The 22,293-nt window shown below is 37.5% G+C and overlaps 1 protein-coding gene across 11 annotated transcripts in view; it reads right to left on the bottom strand.

Annotated features, from left to right (window-relative positions):
- VPS13B (vacuolar protein sorting 13 homolog B) overlaps nucleotides 1-22,293 on the bottom strand; it is a 791,444-nt gene that overhangs the window by 669,485 nt on the left and 99,666 nt on the right. For 10 of the 11 annotated variants that reach the window (XM_060116063.1, XM_060116054.1, XM_060116052.1 and 7 more), the window contains 3 exons: nucleotides 12,170-12,361; nucleotides 7,695-7,864; nucleotides 4,461-4,655 (listed from right to left, as the gene is read on the bottom strand). In XM_060116063.1, coding sequence (XP_059972046.1) covers nucleotides 4,461-4,655; nucleotides 7,695-7,864; nucleotides 12,170-12,361 — 557 coding nt within the window. The remainder of the gene's footprint in view (nucleotides 1-4,460; nucleotides 4,656-7,694; nucleotides 7,865-12,169; nucleotides 12,362-22,293) is intronic. The other variant, XM_060116062.1, reaches the window with a different exon arrangement.

The following is a 22,293-nucleotide window of genomic DNA, read 5'->3' as shown; positions in this document are numbered from 1 at the left end:
ATAACCAAGAATTGGAATCAACACAAATGTCCACCAACCAGATAAATGGATAAACAAAATATAGTATATATCTAAACAATGTATTATTCAGTCATAAAAAGGTAATAAAGTACTGATACATGTTACAGAATAGATGAACCTTGAAAAACATTATGCTAAGCAAAAGAAGCCAGCCACAAAAAACCATATGTTGTATGATTCCATTTATATGAAATATCCAGAATAGGCAAATACATAGAGACAGAAAGAGATTAGTGTTTACAGGGGGTAGGAGGAGTCAATGGAGAGTAAATACTAATGGTTTCTTTTTGGGATGATGAAAATGTTCTGGAATTAGATAGTGGTGATGGTTGCTTTAACTCTGTGAAAATACTAAAAATCACTAATTTCTATTCTTTAAAAAAGGTGAATTTATGGTATGTAAGTTATTTCAATAAAATTATTTAAAAATTAAAAACCTTACAACATAACTAAAGTTTACCTGATCCATGACCCTCACACTAGTCTCACTGGCCCCCCACCAAGCCTAGATGCCCAGATTGCCCAAATCTACTTCCAGGAGTTCAGAACGTATCCCACCCTTTTGTTATACCTTTATAAACCCTTTTGTATCTGTGAACAATCTTTAGCCCTATTTTGTTTCCTTAATTTACATAAATAGCATCATACTATATATACCATTATGCTTCCTGACATTCCCACCAAAAATTATGCCTCAGAGAGCTATCCATGTGGGTATTTATAGACGTCTAGCTGTACGTATCTGTATATGCAAAAATTTCTCTGGGACAAGGGTCAACAAACTACAATATACAGGTCAAACTCCAACCACTGTCTGTTTTTGTACTACCTACAAGCTAAGAATAATTTTTACGCATGTACATTTATAACTGATCTGATGACAGGGAACACTAAGTTGAAACCCCAATTAGGTGAAATGTTATCCCAAGAAAAAGAATTCCTTCCTCTCATTAGTAAAACTGTATTACAAAAAAAGAGTCCTATCTTACATTTTGAATTTTGTCAACTCAAGATTCATGGAAATTTGTTCTATTATTTACGTACCTACACAATATCCTAAATTTTGCCTCTTGGCCCACAAAGCCTGAAACACTTACTATCTGAACCTTCAGAGAAAAGTCTGCTGGCCCCTGCTATAGTATATATACTGAAAATTGGAATGGATGGGTGTAAGGTAGATATGTTTTCAAATTTATTAGATTCTGCGAAAGCACTCTCCAAAATGATACCAATTATATATCCACCAGCCATGTGTGAATGCACAATTCCTTGAAACCCCCAGGGAAAACTATTTACTAGAGTTCAAAAACTCCCAAATCCAAAAAATTCAAAGGGTTTTGATTCTACTCTAACCTTCCTGATCTCTCTGAAGCATCTGCCATAGCTGATCCTTATGAGTAAAAGGCCTTAAATTTATATATTTTTCTATAGTTTACATAATGCTTTCACTAACTTATTTTTTATATATGTTTCAAACTTTAGGTGCCTTTCAATGTCTTAGCTACTTGATGCCACACTTATTCAAAAATGGGTTTAGCATTTAAATACAGAGGACTTGGTAAGACATATGAAAGTTTCACCTGCATGTTTTCTTCCCTGCCAACTCTCAATTAATAAACTTCATTACATGAAGTGGGAACTATATACTATTTTGTCAAATAGTCAATACAGTCACATTTACGTACACAAAATTAAAACCTAAGCATTTATTTGAGTACTTAATTGAAAATTACTTGAGCCTAAATGCCAAAGACACAGGAGATAGACATTTAAATCCTCCACTGTAATATTTCAACACTGTAATAATGAAAATTAAACTTTGAAAACTTCCTCAAAGGTTACAGTAATCATCCCAAGTAACATGAACTGCTATAAACTTTAAAACAAATCGGTATTTTTAGTCAGTTCCAAACAGTCACAAAACTAAAACTCTCTACCAAGTCCTGAAAGTTTTTTTAAAATGTACTAGGCCACTGAAGGAGCATCAGAAATGCAATGAATTTTTTTAATGTAATCAAATGGTCAAGACTAAAGACTTTATTTTTTAGAGTATTCAATATTCTTAATACCGATGAAAAGTTTTTCTACATATGTTATACTATGCCCAACACCTGACTTCCTGGGACATTTAACTTATCCATTATAGCTGTAGTCAAACTAACCAAAACTTTATCTAGACTACACTGTAACTTTTACATTTCCCAGGAAATTCAAGTGAGCATTTAACATATTAACAAATAGTAGTGGTAAACAACTATTCCAATAACTTTTATGTCAGTATGAATGACAACCATATTGGTGACCAATAGGTTTGGTGACCATTTTCCTTGAGGATAGGGCATGCCTGTTTCATCTTTAATGCTGAGTGTCTGCAGTTATGGAAAGAACTCAGTATTTACCAAATGAATGAATCCCACGTAAGTAGAATACCTTAGAAAGAACTGCCTAAAATTATACTTGCTTTGATAAAACAAGGCAAATATTCTTAACAATATAACCTGATATTCAAGTTGTGACAATATTAAAAAAAAATCATACACCTTGGTGTATTAATTGTGGGGGTGAATAAAAAAGCACAAGTATGTATCTAACTTTGAAAAATACCTTCTGCTACTCTCCGCATGACATAAAACACTTGTTACAGATCATTATAATAATGATCTCCAAAGAATCATACTTTCCTGTGTCCACACCCCTTTGTAACATAATACTATCAACTCCTCCATCAAGGAAGTAGAATTTCCTTCTCCATCATCTTAAAAATGGGCTTTGCATGGACATCTAGAAAAAGATGAGTTTTTCCACTCTACATGGTTTGAAAACAATCAAATTTTAATACCTTAAATTTAAATATGCCTGGAGGTGATCTAAAACTAGTATCTTTAAATTGCTTTCTTTTTACTCTACAAAGACACAAATATTGGGCTTCCCTAGTGGCGCAGTGATTGGGAGTCCGCCTGCAGATGCAGGGGACACGGGTTCGTGCCCCGGTCCGGGAAGATCCCGCATGCCGCGGAGCGGCTGGGCCCATGGGCCATGGCCGCTGAGCCTGCATGTCTGGAGCCTGTGCTCCGCCGCGGTAGAGGCCGCGACAGTGAGAGGCCTGCGTACCGCAAAAGAAAAAAAAAAAAAAAAAGGACAAATATTTAAGAACTTCAAAACATCGAACTATAAAGCATGAAACAATAAAGCCAGGAGTCTATTTTTGGAGTTCTCTAATTTTCAGTACTTTACATAAAATTTAGTGCATTTTTAGTACTTTTTTTTTAACATCTTTATTAGAGTATAATTGTTTTACAATGGTGTGTCACTTTCTGCTTTATAACAAAGTGAATCAGTTATACATATATGTCCCCATATCTCTTCCCTCTTGCATCTCCCTCCCTCCCACCCTCCCTATCCCACCCCTCTAGGTGGTCACAAAGCACCGAGCTGATCTCCCTGTGCTATGTGGCTGCTTCCCACTAGCTATCTATTTTACGTTTGGTAGTGTATATATGTCCATGCCACTCTCTCACTTTTAGTACTTATTCTTGATTTCAACTTGACATAGCTTCCTTTAGTCCATAAAACAGAATTTAATTAGGTACATGCTATCTCTACTTAGATTATACATGTGTATTTGCTTAGCAAAAACACTTATTACTCAACATCTGAGTTTATCTATTTGTAAGTACCTACAGTGGGATGTATCACATATTTATTTTAAAAAAGAGATGGAAGAGCTGAGCAAAGTCTCCAATAATTAACTTTACATAACTTGATTTAAAGTAATAAAGTTTTCCTTGGCATTGAGAAATTAACATGAATTCAATAAGAGGAAAATGACTAAAAAAAATGTATTAAACTCGCTTTATAAAACATTGTCTCTGGGGCCTCCCTGGTGGCGCAATGGTTAAGAGTCCGCCTGCTGATGCAGGGGATACGGGTTCGTGCCCCGGTCTGGGAGGATCCCATATGCCGCGGAGCGGCTGGGCCCGTGAGCCATGGCCGCTGAGTCTGCGCTTCCGGAGCCTGTGCTCCGCAACAGGAGAGGCCACAACAGTGAGAGGCCCACATACCGCAAAAAGAAAAAAAAAAAAAAAAACATTGTCTCTCACAAATATTCCCCTCAAAGAAATCATGAATCTTTTAGAACATCCTTAGTGCTCTTTCACATTGCTTATAATCAATGATATATACAATCTTCAAAAATTATAATTACTATTATCTTACAGATATCAAGCTATTAACACCAAATAATTGAAGAAATCTTTAAAATAGGTACACTTTTATTTTTATATTAATTATGCTGAATAATGAATATACCTTTCATATCTTATTTAAATCTCATCTTACGGGGTACTAATTGTGTAAAATTACAACTCCAAGAAAAAGATTTATTTAATTCTCCCGAAGCCAACCAAATACTAATACACAAGAAAATTGACTTTTCATACCTTAAGGTAGCAATGTGCATAGCAATAATGAAGCAGATTATCAGAAGGCTGAGTAAGGCTGCTGACCACATGCACCAAATGTTCAGCATACATCGGCACAGAATGTTCCAGATTAATTTTGTCCACCAGTATCTGAATGGATGGCAAAGGCCGAAGAGACTGGAAGTTTGTAGTATTCATGAAATTACTTGAGTTCTAGAAAATAATAGTGTTCACTTTATATTTCAGGAGAAAGTGACTGATGTGCAATGCCCTCTATACAAGCTTCAGAGTGACACATTATGCAGTGATATAAAATCATCCTAGAAATGATGCTTTTCTATGGGACTCTCTTACCGTAACCAAATAGAAACACCTTCTACATATTTTTAGGTATATCCCAGATTTCAAAGAATGCCTATTTACTGTGAAATTATCAATGCCCTTTTAGCTAAAGCTTTTAATTTTTTCAGTCAACTAGAATACTGTCACAACGTGCCTCAGTACACTGAAGGTATTTTCTTAAGCTCAATAATTCACACAGAAAAAAATCCTAGATATTTCAGAGCCTTTATCTTCTTTCCCTTTATACACATTTAGATGACTGAACGACTAAGTGCACTACTCAAGACAATATGAAAGATACTCACAATAAGCAAAGTTTGCAAGACAGAAAAATTTCCGATCCACATCATATCTACTAATATTAAACATGCTAAAGGCTCATAAAGTCCTAAGAATCTCGAAGTAGGCTTCATATTTTCAGCGTTACAGAATCTTTCTAAGCATCCAAGTAAATGCAGATAAATTTCAACATGTCCGGGGTATGAACCCAATTAGCAAGCCACCCCTTCCAGCCCTTGAACTTATTCCCATACCTGTAGCTCTCAATGAGGAACAGTATGACCCTCCATCCAGAGGTGTGGGAAGAACAGTTTGATTGTTTTGTCTGTCTTTCATTATCATAATAATAGGGGAACAGTACTGGCATTTAGCAGGCATTGGCTAAAGATGGTAAAACTACATAATACTTCTCTAGTCCAAAAAGCCAATAGTGCCATTACTGAGAAACACTGTGCCTAAAAATAAGTTGAAGATACAGTTCTTCCTTTTTGACTCATTAATAATTTTTAAACCATCACGTATTGAGCAATTACTTTACTAAGGGACTTTATTTTGGATTATTGATATATAATATACAGTAAAGAACAAAATCTTAAACATAGAGTTCAACAAATTTTTATGTATGTAACCACCACACATTTTTTTTTTTTTTTTTTTTTTTTTTTTGCGGTATGCGGGCCTCTCACTGTTGTGGCCTCCCCCGTTGCGGAGCACAGGCTCCGGACGCGCAGGCTCCGGACGCGCAGGCTCAGCGGCCATGGCTCACGGGCCCAGCCGCTCCGCGGCATATGGGATCCTCCCAGACCGGGGCACGAACCCGTATCCCCTGCATCGGCAGGCGGACTCTCAACCACTTGCGCCACCAGGGAGGCCCCACCACACATTTTAAATACCCTAGAAGGGTCTCCTATATCCCTTCTCAGGTAATATCAAATCCCCACCAGGGGTGGCCAATATTCTCACTTTTGTCTGTTCTTCAACTTCATTTAAACAGAATCACACAGTACATACTCATGTCTGCCTTCTTTCATTCAACATATCTCTGAGAATTATCTACTGTTCACTCTTTGAGTCAACACTTATCATTATGGAATGACTCTTTATTTCTATCAATACCTCTTGTCTTAAGCTCTACATTTTCTGATATTAAAATAGCCACTCTATCTTTCCTTTGATTAGCACTTAAATGGTGTATCTTTTTCCATCCTTTTATTTCTAGTTTGTGTTATAGTTTTCAGCTCCAGAATTTCATTTTGTTCTTTTTTTAATGGATTGAGGTCTTTTGAAATCTTCTACTTTTTTGTCTCTTTCTTGAACTTATTAACCATAGTTACTTTAAAGTTCATGCATATACTGTCATATTTTAATTCTTCTCCACTGAAATTTTCCCCAGATGATCTCTTTACCCAGCAATACAATGAACAATTATGAGTGGCTGATAGAGAGCAAATATATAAAATGAAACTGATATATCTCAATTCTCTGCCATACTTCCATAAGTTCTTTTTATTTAAAGTTAGGACAATTTTTACTTCCATAATCATCATCATGTCACCATTAAAAGAAATATAACCCCCAAAATAATAAATTAAAGATAACAGATAATACCTTATATGTATATGGCAGACTCAGAAAGCAATACATTGTATATGGACCTAAAATATTAAGCATCTAATAAGTCCTCATTAAGAAACACAGTAATAATCACTGGGTTTCTAATATGTGAAAAATGGTTTACATGCATTATCTCACTGAATATTCAAAATCATTCTAGGAGCTAGGTACTTTAGGGGAACTGCTCTATGCCAGCACCCAGACAATCTTAAAATCCATGTAGCCCACAAGGCAAGGCTAAACCACACAAGACCTAAGCCTTGGTGGAGCACCCTATGATATTATCAGAACAGGGGAAAATAGGTGGTCTTGTGCACAACTGCTAAAAGACCATTTCTCAGTCAACTTCTCATCTTGAGAAACACTGCTATGGGGAAATATTCTCATCAGCATCCCTCATTCACGGGGCTTTCCATCTACTCTCTCAGAGTACAGCTGTAGGCTATATAACTGCTTAGCTGCAGTGTGGAACTGAATCCTTGTCAACAAGGTATCCTATCATGTGTGCTGCAAGTCATTTGGTGCTCTAGATTCAGGGTTGTCCTGAAAGGGACAAGGCAAGCCAACACCATTACTGATTTGCTTTTGCTGTCTATGTAAGTAATAAACTATCTCAATCTATCTGGGCTTGTTGCTTCTTTACTGGCTGACTCTGTCAGCCTACATGAAAAATATAATTTTCTTTTGTTTTTCAGAAAAGGAAAACAAGGCTTAGAGAAATAAAGCAGTGTCCTAAGGTGTCATAGCTTGTACATGGTCTGACATCAAGGCAAATGCTCTTCAACATTTCTTTATAGAGCCTTAGCTTGAGGTTATTTTTTCAATCTATTTATTTATATAATATATAAAAATTATTTTCTAAGAATTAATAATCGTAGTTACATTGCTTTAACTTCATCATGGATAACTATTATATATAGACAGATATTCTACTACTTAATCAACTTCCTCTTACAATATCACAGGACCAATAAATATACATGTATGAGAAAACAAGTAGTGAATGATAAAATATACCTTTTCTCCCATAATGACAGGTAGCAAATGATCCAGCAAGTTGAATTCAGCCATGAAAATTGTGAAGGTACATTTGAGGAGAGTAATACTTGTATGTTGAGTAGGAATATATTCCTCCAAAGATGCCACTTCTTCAGGATTCAGCATTGTTTCACTTTCACCCTTAATATCTAAAATGAAATAATAAAAATTCAATGAAAATTTATTTTTAAATAATTTTCTTAATTAACGAAAAAATTAATTAGTTCTCCAAATTTTAAGGTCAAATTCTTTTTTTCAACAATGAAGCAGTTGTAAAAGTGTTGCCTTAAACAAGAATAAATTACTCTAGAAATGTATGCCTTTGCTATGTAAAAATTTGTTTTATATTTTAAAATATTTCTTAAATATTTTAAAGAAATTTTTAATCTCTGTCATTAAAAGAATAACAGCTTCTTTTCATAAAAACACCACTGAGATAATGTAAATTCAAGCCACAGACTAGGAGAAAATATTTGCCATAGACAGACACATAGATAGACGTAGGTATATGCACAAAGGATTTGTACCCACAGCATATTAAAAATTAAAAACTACCTAAAAATCAAAAATATACAAATAATTCAATGGAAAAATGGGCAAAAAAGCTTTGAACAAGCAAAAGATAATTTATCCAAATGGTCAAAAGTTATTTCAAAAGCAAGTTAACATCGTTAGGTATCAGATAACTGCAAATAATGTCACGATGTGGTAGCACTACACATCCACTGTAAAAGCTAAAATGAAAAAGACTAAGAATACTAAAAGTTGGCAAATATGTCTCAGCAAACTTTTTCTATAAATAGCCATATAGAAAATACTTTAGGGGGGACTTCCCTGGTGGCGCAGTGGTTAAGAATCCACCTGCCAATACAGGGGACATAGGTTCGAGCCCTGGTCCGGGAAGATCCCACGTGCCAAGGAGCAACTAAGCCCGTGCGCCACAACTGAGCCTACACTCTAGAGCCCGCGGGCCACAACTGCTGAAGCCAGTGCTCCGCAACAAGAGAAGCCACTGCAATGAGAAGCCCGCACACCACAACGAAGAGTAGCCCCTGCTCGCTGAAACTAGACAAAGCTCACGCACAGCAACAAAGACCCAACACAGCCAAAAATAAGTAAATAAATAATATTAAAAAAAAAGAAAAGAAAAGAAAATACCTTAGGGGACTTCCCTGGTGACACAGTGGTTAAGAATCCACCTGCCAATGCAGGGGACATGAGTTCAAACCCTGATCCAGGAAGATCCCACATGCCGTGGAGCAACTAAGCCCATGGAACACAACTACTGAACCTGCACTCTAGAGCCCGCGAGCCACAACTACTGAAGCCCGCGTGCCTAGAGCCCATGCTCTGCAAGAAAAGACACCGCAATGAGAAGCCCGTGCACCACAACGAAGAGTAGCCCCTGCTCGCCACAACTAGAGAAAGCCCACTCACAGCAACGAAGACCCAGTGCAGCCAAAAATTAATAAATTAATTTGAAAAAATAATACTTTAGGCTTTGTGGGTCATACAGTTTGTCCCAATTACTCAATTCTGCAACTAGTACAAAAGCAGTCACAGACAAAACATAACTAAATGAGCAAGACTATGTTCCAATAAAAGTTTACCTATGAAAACTGAAAATTAATTTTCATATAGTTTTCATGTGTCACAAAATATCAATCTTTTTTGTATTTTTTCCAACTATTTAAAATGCAAAACCCATTATCAACTCATAAGCTGTACAAAAAGAGGCAATAAGTCATAATTTGCTAACCCCCTGATCAAGGGCAACTAAAACTCTCCTACACTGCTGGTAGGCGTGTAAAGTGATTCAACCAAATTGAAAACAGTTCGGAGATATTTACTAAAGGTGAACATATATGATCGTTTTACCTAAGTGATTCCACCCTTAAATTCCTAACAGAAATTAGTATATATGTTAATCAAAAGGTATGTACTAGAATGTTGGTAGCATCACTACCATAATAACCAAAAACTAGAAACTAACCAAATACTCATCAACAGTAAAATGGATAAATAAGTTATGGTATACTCACAAAATGGGATACTAAAAAGAAATGAGAATGAATCCCACAAACATAATGTAAGCTAAAGCCACAGGCAAAAGAGTATATACTGTGTGATTACATTTACATGAATTCTAAAATATGCCAAACTAAATCTAGGACGTTAGAAGTAAGGAGAGTGGTTACCCTCGGGGTTCAGAGTAATAACCAAAAGAGGGCAAGAAGGAGAATACTGGAGTGCTGGTAAAGTTCCATTTCCTGAACAGTTAGCCACATAGATGTGGCTAAGTTTACAAAATTCACAAAACCATACCCTTAGTTTGTGTGCTTTCCAGTATGTATCTTACACTTCAATAACAAAGTAAAAAAAGGGGGGGGGGAGGGGAACTGCTAACTACTCAGAGAACTGCCTTACAAAGTCAGTTAGCAGCAGTTTCCTTACAGAGATCATAAATATTTCTGAAATAATAAACTGCTTCAAATAAAAATTCATTTTATATAAACGTGTGTGTGTGTGTGTGTGTGTGTGTGTGTGTGGCATAATTCCACTGTGGAAGAGATTGCTAATTGCAATCTTTTCTTCTTCCTTTTAGCAATAAAACTCTCTGAATTTGAAGTGAGGTATATGGACTCTGCCTAGAGAATACATTTTCCAGTCTCCCTGGCTGCTGGGTGCAGGGACATGTTACTAAGTTTGGGTCAATAAGATGACAGAGCCATGTCATTAAGTGAAACTACATGTCTACCATTTTCTCTTGTTCCCCCTTACTACTGATTAAAATTAGACACTGTAATGGTGAGCCAACATTGACCATGTAGATGAAGTATACCTCAGAGGATGGTGGAAGAACAAGATAAAAGGAATTCTGGGTCTAAGACCACATCATGAGAGAGAGTCACCCTAGTCCCCTGGAGTACCTACCAGCTTGGGTTTTAACGTGAGAAAAATTAATTATATACTGTTTTTTGTGTGAACATTAGTTCTCACTTCTCTGGGATAAATGCCCAGGATTGCAGTTGCTGGGCTATATGGCAGCTGCATGTTAAGTTTTTTAAAAAACTGCCAAAACATTTTTAGGAGTGGCTGTACCATTTTATATTCCCACCAGCAATGAATCAGTGATCCAGTTTCTTCACGTCCTCCCCAATATTTGGTGTTGTCACAGTTTTCTGTTCTAGCCATTCTGTACATACTATCCTAGCACTTATCAGAGTATCTGGCAATGGAGTAGGCATTCAAGCAAGGTGCAAGAAATGAATGTATGAACATGTCAAGCACTTACGGCACTATGTTACGTGATTTTACATGCATTAGTCTTTGGAAGTAGGTCCTATAAGCGTATCATTTAGGACAAAAGTAAATTTGCTGTGACAAAAGAAAATAACAGAAGTGTCAACAAAAACAATGCTTATTTCTCTTTCACTCATCAATCTGAGTCTAGAGGATCCATGGTGCCACCACACTACTGAAGACTTAGGCTCTCTCTATCTTACTGTTCTGTCATCCTCAGCATGCACTTTTCATCTCAGAGTTGAAGCTAGCAGGTCCAGCCCTGCCATTATAACTGCTTTCCAGCAAGAAGGAAGGGAAAAAGTAAAAAAGGAAGGCACACTCTTTTCCTTTTAAATTCCTGTCGCAAAAATTCACATGAAGTTTTGCTCCCATCCAGTAGCCAGAACCTAGTCATATGACTGCATTTGGGAAGTGAAGTCTTTATTTCTATCATGAAAGTTTCTACCATAGAAATTTCTATTACTATAAGAGGAGAATGGATACTGGGGAGACAATTTAACCAACTCTATCGCAATAATTAAACTCACAGAGATAGAGAAATGGAAAAATCAGTGATGTTGATTACTTCCTAAGGTCAGTAAGAAGTGGGGGTCAGAACTCAGCCTGATGCCACAGGCTGAGGTCTTTATTATTCTATACTCCCTCATTATACTTATGTCCTGCTCTAGAGTGCTTCATTGCATGAAAAGGAAATTTGTATTTTATGAAACTGTGATAACCGTATCTTTATACCATGCAGAAAATATCACTCACACAGAAAATTTTTTTTACCAGTAGGACCTAAGTTTTCTTGAATGTTAAATTCGTATGCTTAAAACCCATCTTCTTCATGTCTCCTCCTTAGAATCCACTAAAGTGGAAAAATGGTCATATTTCAGGAGTATACAAGGGAAAGAGTATCAAAAGGTGACAATAAAATACTGACAAATGCTGGCAAAAAAAGCACATACTTATGCAAATAATTTTCGAATACCAACCTCTCCCATAACTTCCACATGTAAGTTTACTCTTTAAATTAACAAGTAAATATATGAAAATCAGATAGGCAAAACATACTAAAAACGTTAAGTTAGCAAAATACAACAAATTGGATTATACAGTCATTCAAATCAACTGGCAAGAGGTTCAAAATTAAGCCAAAAACAAACCTGGTTTTAGTCTACTATATGGTTCGTATTCATGTTCCAAGGCACAAACAATCATTTTTAAAATTCTATGTACTGCACTGCTATCCAAGCGAAAATCAAGAGGACCTATAACAAGGCTTTTGGTAGACTTTTCCTGAAGTGTCCCCAAATCTTCACTTTTCCCTGAAGAAAAGTCTTGTTGATTTGCAGAACCTGCAAGAAGCCAAAATTATATTAATAGGTAAGCATCAATCAGATATACCAAATATATATTTTAATATTTCTCTTATCTTTTTAGCTTAGAGTTTAATGCCTTAAAACCAATTCTACATCAACTGGATACACAGAACCCTGCTGATCTATATTTTTCTTTATATAGATGAGAAGGTATTATCAACAAAAGACAGTTGATTTGAAAAACAATTATTCCTGTTATCTATTTAATGTTATAAGATGTGCTATAAAATTGAAATGGTCATTCTTAAAAAATTATTTTCTAAAATCTAATTGGCCTATACCCAATAATTCTATACACAATACTATTAGGTTGACTGGGAAAGGAGACTCTCGAAGAAGTTGCATTTTACTACTATTTTATCTTAGAAGTTACATGGAAAAAATTGATTGCTTAAAACTACATGTTCAAAGGTGCCTCAAGAGTTTTCTAATGACCAGGGAAGTAAACAATAGGTATTACCTGCTTTGAACTATTTCCAGAATAAAATCATTATGGCCATGCTCCACAGGGTGGAATCCAATTTCCCCAATCCCTTATCTGCCCATATGTCGAAGAGGAACCAAGGATGTCTTCTAAAGAAAATCTTAGCACTACCTACAGGTATTTCTCCTTATCTAACCTGTCCACACCTTAGAGATTTGGTTTTAATATATAAATTCACTATTTTTAAGTAATAACATACAGTAAATTTTACTTCTTAAGTCTTAGGTTTACTCAAACAAAAATAGGGAAGTAAAACTTTCCAGCATTTACTACCTTTAGAAGGTAGGAAGGTCCACTTAAACACAAAAATTCTATATCTACACCTTTTAGTAACTTTTTCAAAAATACATTTCCTTCATTTCAAACAAAGGAGTTCAGTTCAATCTCTAGTCCCAGTAGCAGAGACAAAAAAATAATTAAATTTATTATTCATATATTCTCTTTTTTAAAAAAAACATTTTTTAAATTTATTTATTTATTTTTGGCTGCACTGGGTCTTCTCTGCTGCGCGCAGTCTTTCTCTAGTTGCAGTGAGCGGGGGCTACTCCTCGCTGCAGTGCGCAGGCTTCTCATTGCGGTTGATTCTCTTGTTGTGGAACATGGGTTCTAGGCGCGCAGGCTTTAGTAGTTGTGGCACGCTGGCTCAGCAGTTGTGGCTCGCGGGCTCTAGAGCACAGGCTCAGTTGTGGCGCATGGGCTTAATTGCTCTGTGGCATGTGGGATCTTCCCAGACCAGGGCTCGAACCTGTGTCCCCTGCATTGGCAGGCAGATTCTTAACCACTGTGCCACCAGGGAAGTCCTCATATATTCTTAACAAGATGACTACACACAGACTTAAATGTCTCAAATAAAACATACAAAGTTAATCTTAAACATGATATACATAAATAAGAGTCACATTATAAATTAGGTATAAACAACATATCATTAACATAAAAAAATGCTACTTTCCATAGCTAAACCAGACATTTCTAGAGTTACCTGTTAGGATGAGGTAGCTTGAAGATAACCAGAAGGACTCTGGTTGCAAGTCAAAATATTCAAAAACAAGGAAAATATCGTGCTTTGAGTCCTGTAGAGGTTATTAGGCTTCTTTAAAAAATGTCAATTTACAAGAAGACCTTTCTTTTAGACATCAGATTGTCTCTAAAACAATAGAAGTCTAGAGGCTTCTATTCTTTTTTTCAGATAATGCAACTTGATTATAATGTCAGTAGCTTATCTAAAATGTAAAACTGTGACTGTCTTTTAGCTACATCTTTTCAGCAAGGTATTTACTTGTGCTCACCCTCAATAAGTTTGGTCACTCCAGCCCCCTGAATGTTTGGCTACTCTTATTAAGAGTCAAGACAATATCAAGTTAGCCTAATTAAAATGAAGGACTTGCCAGTCTCTCCAGGACAGCCAGAGGCAAAAGAACCTGTACTGCCTACATCTGCCCATACCTTTATACCTACTAATAGAAAATTATTCTTCTCCCTATGTGAAGAGGAATCTGCAAGCTACCAAAACAACTCCATCAACCATCTGTGCTGCCAGTGCACAAGGAACTCTACTTTCATTCGTGAGAACTATATATCCCTACGTGTCTTCTTTTACTAGAAATTCACCTGCTTTCTTTCCCCACTGGTTCTCATTAAAGTTTGCTGTATTTAACTTATACCTTATGAGTCTGAGTCTCTGTATAAAACCCATCCTTTAAAGAAAAAAAGTAGCTCTAACCCAGGAACTAGAAAATTAATCCTTAAATAGAATAATTTAGGAAACACAAATGCTTCTACTCCAACATTCCCCTAAATTAACACCAACACTCTCCCAAGACATCCGGATTCAAAAGGGCAATGAACCATGATGCCTCTCTCTCATCCTTTTCCTCAATCCAATAACTAAATCATTTCAATTTTATCCCTATGTCTCTAAAATATTCCTGTTGTAGATTAATTTTCAGCTATCTACTTTAGGTCCATAAAAACATTTGCAATAACTTCTTAAATAAAAAAAGACTAAAAGTTACAACAATAATATTTAAAGTTATATTAATAAGAAATAATTTAGTTTCTAAAACAGTGCTTTCAAGTAGCAAAACAAAAATGAAATAATTATCAGAATGCTTATTAATATCAAGCAGCAGCAGAAGAAACTTATTAACCGAATTTTTCTTTATATGTCATTTTATAATGTGGGTAAAGTACTACTACATCATTTATCACAACAAAAATAAATAATACAAGCTCTTTTTCTTACTGCATTTACTAGTTTTTTACATTAAGTAAATACTATCATGAATTTACTTAAATAAAGCACACTAATCAAATCTGCTTTCAAAATTTCAGAATCCACTACAAACTGTGTAAAATTATTAGTTTAATATGCATTTAGATACCTAAGATAAAATTTAGCACACTTTTTGATAATTTGGACTATAGAAATAAATAAATGTCATCACAACAAACCAAGAATTTTAGATAAAATATTTCTTTGAAGAATTCAAAATTAACCTCTTTTGAGAATTCAAAATACTTTTCTTAGGGTTTTTTTTTTTTTTGCGGTACGCGGGCCTCTCACTGTTGTGGCCTCTCCCACTGCGGAGCACAGGCTCCGGACGTGCAAGCCCAGCGGCCACGGCTCACGGGCCCAGCCGCTCTGCGGCATGTGGGATCCTCCCGGACCAGGGCACGAACCCGTGTCCCCTGCATCGGCAGGCGGACTCTCAACCACTGTGCCACCAGGGAAGCCCACTTTTCTTAGGTTTATAAATACTGAAAATTCCAAAAATTTCTTGTTTCAAGTAATCCAAGAAAGAAGAAAATCTGAACATGGTAGTTATGAATGCAAGCTGTAGAGTTTAAACTAGCTGGGTTCAAATCCCACATAATAGGTGTGTGACCTTGGCCAAGTTACAAAACCTGTATAGGACTGGCTGTTTCCTCATATGGAAAATGGGGATATTGTTATCTACTTATAGGGTTATTATGAAGATTAAATTAGCTACTACATGTAAAACATTCAGAAGAGCGCCTTCCATTTAAAACCATTCAATAAATATTAGCCGTTATCGCCACCACTATATTATCAGTGAATATAGATTCACAATGAGAAACACACATATGAAAGCAGCTACCAAAAAGCAGGCAAAGAACAAGTGAACAGATTACTGGGTGAATGAATGAACACATTTTTAATGTACATGTGACATTCACAAGTTAAATTAACAGATGAATCTTATTATTTACTCAAAAAAATTATCTGCTTGCACAGCTGAGAAAGTATCTGTGTAAGCAGTAAACCAAAAGCAAGAAAATGATTAACACAAGCCTAAGAAGAGCAGTTTCTTCCAGTGAGGGAGGGAGAAGACTGTGATGGAAAAGGAGCACACAGGAGGCCAGCAATGTTGACACTGTCCTGTTTCTTGGCTTGTGTGGGGAATACACAGCTGCTTCTATTTCTTTGCTATTCTGTACGTAAATGTATAGAACTTTTCTGTTTGTATGTTATGATCTAACATTTTGTTTAAAAAAAGTTAAAGACTAAGGTGTCTATAAAACAATGCATACTATTCACAGGAATGGAATATGTGAAAAATTCAAAAAGTAGCAAACTACCAGCTTCTCATGCAGAAAATATATAAGCATCCTAGCAAAAATATATCATGTTTCAATCTTTTAAAAACTTTAGAAACAAATATATACAAATAAAATTTTCAGTGAGAGGTTTCCTTTACTTGATAGGCAGACTACTTCATACTCCACCTCACAAAATACCAAATTCACAGCACATGTGTAAGACATCATACTAAACAAGAGGAAACCTACCAGCTTACATTTGGCAACTACAACACAATAAAAATTTGCAAAGTTCTTAGAACAGAGACTTCTGAATTGTACTTTCATATACAGGTATCCCTTACTTTTCAAAAGTTAGCTTTAGGCCATTTCAGTTTTACAAAAGATCTGTTTCCCTAACCAAAATAAATCTGAAGAGAATTTTCACTTTTACAAAAAAGGTGAAAACAGCATTCACCACTTGTTTTGCAGCGAAGCGTTACAGAGGCAGCGCAAACCCCCAGCGTCTAGAGTGGCACCAGCAAACTCCTTCCCCAGGAACTATACTCAGAATCTCAATATAAAGCCACCACAGCTTTGAACTGTGTCTTGGAGCATACGTGCTTTTCTCAATGTATTTTGCGCATCCAATAACAAGATCTGTCCTAAGGTAACTGCTTCTTCACTTAACACCATTTCGGATTACCAAAGGTTTCATACGAATGCTGCAGTGGAGGAAACCTAATACATATAACAGACACCTGAGCATCTCTACCAATGTCCACGGATACCTCAAAACACATCTTTTGTGAGATGAGGGGGAAGATGGCGGAAGAGTAAGACGCGGAGATCACCTTCCTCCCCACAGATACATCAGAAATACATCTACACGTGGAACAACTTCTACAGAACACCCATTGAACGCTGGCAGAAGACCTCAGACCTCCCAAAAGGCAAGAAACTCCCCACGTACCTGGGTAGGGCAAAAGAAAAAGGAATAAACAGGGACAAAAGAATAGGGACGGGACCTGCACCAGTGGGAGGGAGCCATGAAGGAGGAAAGGTTTCCACACACTAGAAGCCCCTTCGCGGGCGGAGATGGCGGGTGGCAGAGGGGGAAGCTTCAGAGCCACAGAAGAGAGCGCAGCAATAGGGGTGCGGAGGGCAAAGTGGAGAGATTCCCGCATAGAGGATCGGTGCCGACCAGCACTCACCAGCCCGAGAGGCTTTCCTGCTCAGCCGCCGGGGTGGGCGGGGCTGGCAGCTGAGGCTCCGGCTTCGGAGGTCAGATCCCAGGGAGAGGACTGGGGTTGGCTGCGTGAACACAGCCTGAAGGGGTCAGTGCACCACGGCTGGCCGGGAGAGAGTCCAGGAAAAAGTCTAGAGCTGCCAAAGAGGCAAGAGGCTTTTTCTTCCCTCTTTGTTTCCTGGTGCGCGAGGAGAGGGGATTAAGAGTGCTGCTTAAAGGAGCTCCAGAGACTGGCGCAGCCGCGGCTAACAGCGCGGACTCCAGAGATGGGCATGAGACGCTAAGGCTGCTGCAACGCCACCATGAAGCCTGTGTGCGAGCACAGCTCACTATGCCCACCTCCCCTCCTGGGAGCCTGTGGAGCCCGCCACGGCCAGGGTCCCAGGATCCAGGGACAACTTCCCCACGAGAACGCATGGGGCACCTCAGGCTGGTGCAACGTCCCGTTGGCCTCTGCCGCCGCAGTCTTCGCCCCGCACTCCATGCCCCTCCCTCCCCCCAGCCTAAGTGAGCCAGAGCCCCCGAATCAGCGGCTCCTTTAACCCCGTCCTATCTGAGTGAAGAACAGACGCCCTCCGGCGACCTACACACAGGCGGGGCCAAATGCAAAACTGAGCCCCGGGAGCTGTGAGAACAAAGAAGAGAGAGGGAAATCTAACCCAGCAGCCTTAGGAGCAGCGGATTAAATCTCCACAATCAACTTGATGTACCCTGCAACTGTGGAATACCTGAATAGACAACGAATCATCCCAAATTGAGGATGTGGGCTTTGGGAGCAAGATATATTATTTTTTCCCCTTTTCCTCTTTTTGTGAGTGTGTATGAGTATGCTTCTGTGTGAGATTTTGTCTATATAGCTTTGCTTTCACCATTTCTCCTAGGGTTCTGTCCGTCCGTTTTTTGTTCTTTTACTTTCTAAAAAAATTTTTTCTTGTTACTTTTTATTTTAATAACTTTGTTTTATTTTGTCTTATTTTATTTTATTTTATTTTATCCTCTTTCTTTCCTTCTTTCTTTCTTTCTTTTTCTCCCTTTTATTCTGAGCCGTGTGGTTGAAAGGCTCATGGTGCTGCAGCCAGGAGTCAGTACTGTGTCTCTGAGGTGGGAGATCCGAGTTCAGGACACTGGTCCACAAGAGACCTCCCAGCTCCACATAATATCAAACAGCGAAAATCTCCCAGAGATCTCCATCTCAACACCAACACCCACCTTCACTCAAAGACCAGCAAGCTACAGTGCTGGACACCCTATGCCAAACAACTAGCAACACAGGAACACAATCCCACCCATTTGCACAGAGGCTGCCTAAAATCATAAGAAGACCACAGGCGCCCCAAAACACACCACCAGACGTGGACCTGCCCACCAGAAAGACAAAATCCAGCCACATCCACCAGAACACAGGCACCAGTTCCCTCCACCAGGAAGCCTACACAACCCACTGAACCAACCTTAGCCACTGGGGACAGACACCAAAAGCAACGGGAACTAGAAACCTGCAGCTTGCAAACAGGAGACCCCAAACAAGTAAGATAAGCAAAATGAGAAGGCAGAGAAACACACAGCAGATGAAGGAGCAAGGTAAAAACCCACCAGGCCTAACAAATGAAGAGAAAATAGGCAGGCTACCTGAAAAAGAATTCAGAATAATGATAGTAAAGATGATCCAAAATCTTGGAAATAGAATACAGAAAATGCAAGAAACATTTAACAAGGACCTAGAAGAACTAAAGAGGAAACAAGCAACAATGAACAACACAATAAATGAAATTAAAAATACTCTAGAAGGGATCAATAGCAGAATAACTGAGGCAGAAGAATGGATAAGTGACCTAGAAGATAAAATAGTGGAAATAACTACTGCAGAGCAGAATAAAGAAAAAAAATGAAAAGAACTGAGGACAGTCTCAGAGACCGCTGGGACAACATTAAACGCACCAACATTCGAACTATAGGGGTCCCAGAAGAAGAAGAGAAAAAGAAAGGGACTGAGAAAATATTTCAAGACATTATAGTTGAAAACGTCCCTAATATGGGAAAGGAAATAGTTAACCAAGTCCAGGAAGCACAGAGTCCCATACAAGATAAATCCAAGGAGAAACATGCCAAGGCACATACTAATCAAACTATCAAAAATTAAATACAAAGAAAACATATTAAAAGCAGCAAGGGAAAAACAACAAATAACACACAAGGGAATCCCCATAAGGTTAACAGCTGATCTTTCAGCAGAAACTCTGCAAGCCAGAAGGGAGTGGCAGGACATATTTAAAGTGATGAAGGAGAAAAACCTACAACCAAGATTACTCTACCCAGCAAGGATCTCATTCAGATTTGATGGAGAAATTAAAACCTTTACAGACAAGCAAAAGCTGAGAGAGTTCAGCACCACCAAACCAGCTTTACAACAAATGCTAAAGGAACTTCTCTAGGCAAGAAACACAACAGAAGGAAAAGACCTACAATAACAAACCCAAAACAATTAAGAAAATGGGAATAGGAACATACATATCGATCATTACCTTAAATGTAAATGGTTTAAATGCTCCCACCAAAAGACACAGACTGGCTGAATGGAAACAAAAACAAGACCCATATATATGCTGTCTACAAGAGACTCACTTCAGACCTAGGGACACATACAGACTGAAAGTGAGGGCATAGAAAAAGATATTCCATGCAAATGGAAACCAAAAGAAACCTGGAGTGGCGACTCTCATATCAGACAAAATAGACTTTAAAATAAAGACTACTAGAAGAGACAAAGAAGGACACTACATAATGATCAAGGGATCGATCCAAGAAGAAGATATAACAATTGTAAATATTTATGCACCCAACATAGGAGCACCTCAATACATAGGCAAATACTAACAGCCATTAAATGGGAAATCAACATTAACACATTCATAGTAGGGGAATTTAACACCCCACTTTCACAAATGGACAGATCATCCAAAATGAAAATAAATAAGGAAACACAAGCCTTAAATGATACATTAAACAAAATGGACTTAATTGATATTTATAGGACATTCCATCTAAAAACAACAGAATACACATTTCTCTCAAGGGCTCATGGAACATTCTCCAGGATAGATCATATCATGCGTCAGAAATCAAGCCTTTGTAAATTTAAGAAGATTGAAATGGTATCAATTAACTTTTCCTACCACAATGCTATGAGACTAGATATCAATTACAGGAAAAGATCTGTAAAAAATACAAACAAATGGAGGCTAAACAATACACTACTTAATAAGGAAGTGATCACGGAAGAAATCAAAGAGGAAATCAAAAAATACCTAGAAACAAATGACAAGGACACACGACAACCCAAAACCTATGGGATGCAGCAAAAGCAGTGCTAAGAGGGAAGTTTATAGCAATACAATCCCACCTTAAGAAACAGGAAACATCTCAAATAAACAACCTGACCTTGCACCTAAAGCAATTAGAGAAAGAAGAACAAAAAAAAACCCAAAGTTAGGAGAAGGAAAGAAATCATAAAAATCAGATCAGAAATAAATGAAAAAGAAATGAAGGAAACGATAGCAATGATCAATAAAACTAAAAGCTGGTTCTTTGAGAAGATAAACAAAATTGATAAACCATTAGCCAGACTCATCAAGAAAAAAAGGGAGAAGACTCAAATCAATAGAATTAGAAATGAAAAAGGAGAAGTAACATCTGACACTGCAGAAATACAAAAGATCATGAGAGATTACTATAAGCAACTCTATGCCAATAAAATGGACAACCTGGAAGAAATGGACAAATTCTTAGAAATGCACAACCTGCCAAGACTGACTCAGGAAGAAATAGAAAATATGAATAGACCAATCACAAGCACTGAAATTGAAACTGTGATTAAAAATCTTCCAACAAACAAAAGCCCAGGACCAGATGGCTTCACAGGCGAATTCTATCAAGCATTTAGAGAAGAGCTAACACCTATCCTTCTCAAACTCTTCCAAAATATAGCAGAGGGAGGAACACTCCCAAACTCATTCTACGAGGCCACCATCACCTTGATACCAAAACCAGACAAGGATGTCACAAAGAAAGAAAACTACAGGCCAATATCACTGATGAACATAGATGCAAAAATCCTCAACAAAATACTAGCAAACAGAATCCAACAGCACATTAAAAGGATCATACACCATGATCAAGTGGGGTTTATTCCAGGAATGCAAGGATTCTTCAATATACGCAAATCAATCAATGTGATACACCATATTAACAAGTTGAAGGAGAAAAACCATATGATCATCTCAATAGATGCAGAGAAAGCTTTTGACAAAATTCAACACCCATTTATGATAAAAACCCTGCAGAAAGTAGGCACAGAGGGAACTTTCCTCAACATAATAAAGGCCATATATGACAAACCCACAGCCAGCATCGTCCTCAATGGTGAAAAACTGAAACCATTTCCACTAAGATCAGGAACAAGACAAGGTTGCCCACTCTCACCACTCTTATTCAACCTAGTTTTGGAAGTTTTAGCCACAGCAATCAGAGAAGAAAAGGAAATAAAAGGAATCCAAATCGGAAAAGAAGAAGTAAAGCTGTCACTGTTTGCAGATGACATGATACTATACATAGAGAATCCTAAAGATGCTACCA

This window comes from Mesoplodon densirostris, chromosome 13, assembly GCF_025265405.1.
Source record: "Mesoplodon densirostris isolate mMesDen1 chromosome 13, mMesDen1 primary haplotype, whole genome shotgun sequence".
NCBI lineage: Eukaryota > Metazoa > Chordata > Mammalia > Artiodactyla > Ziphiidae > Mesoplodon > Mesoplodon densirostris.
Note: the sequence above shows the minus strand (reverse complement) of the source record. Positions and strands in the feature narration are given on the sequence as shown.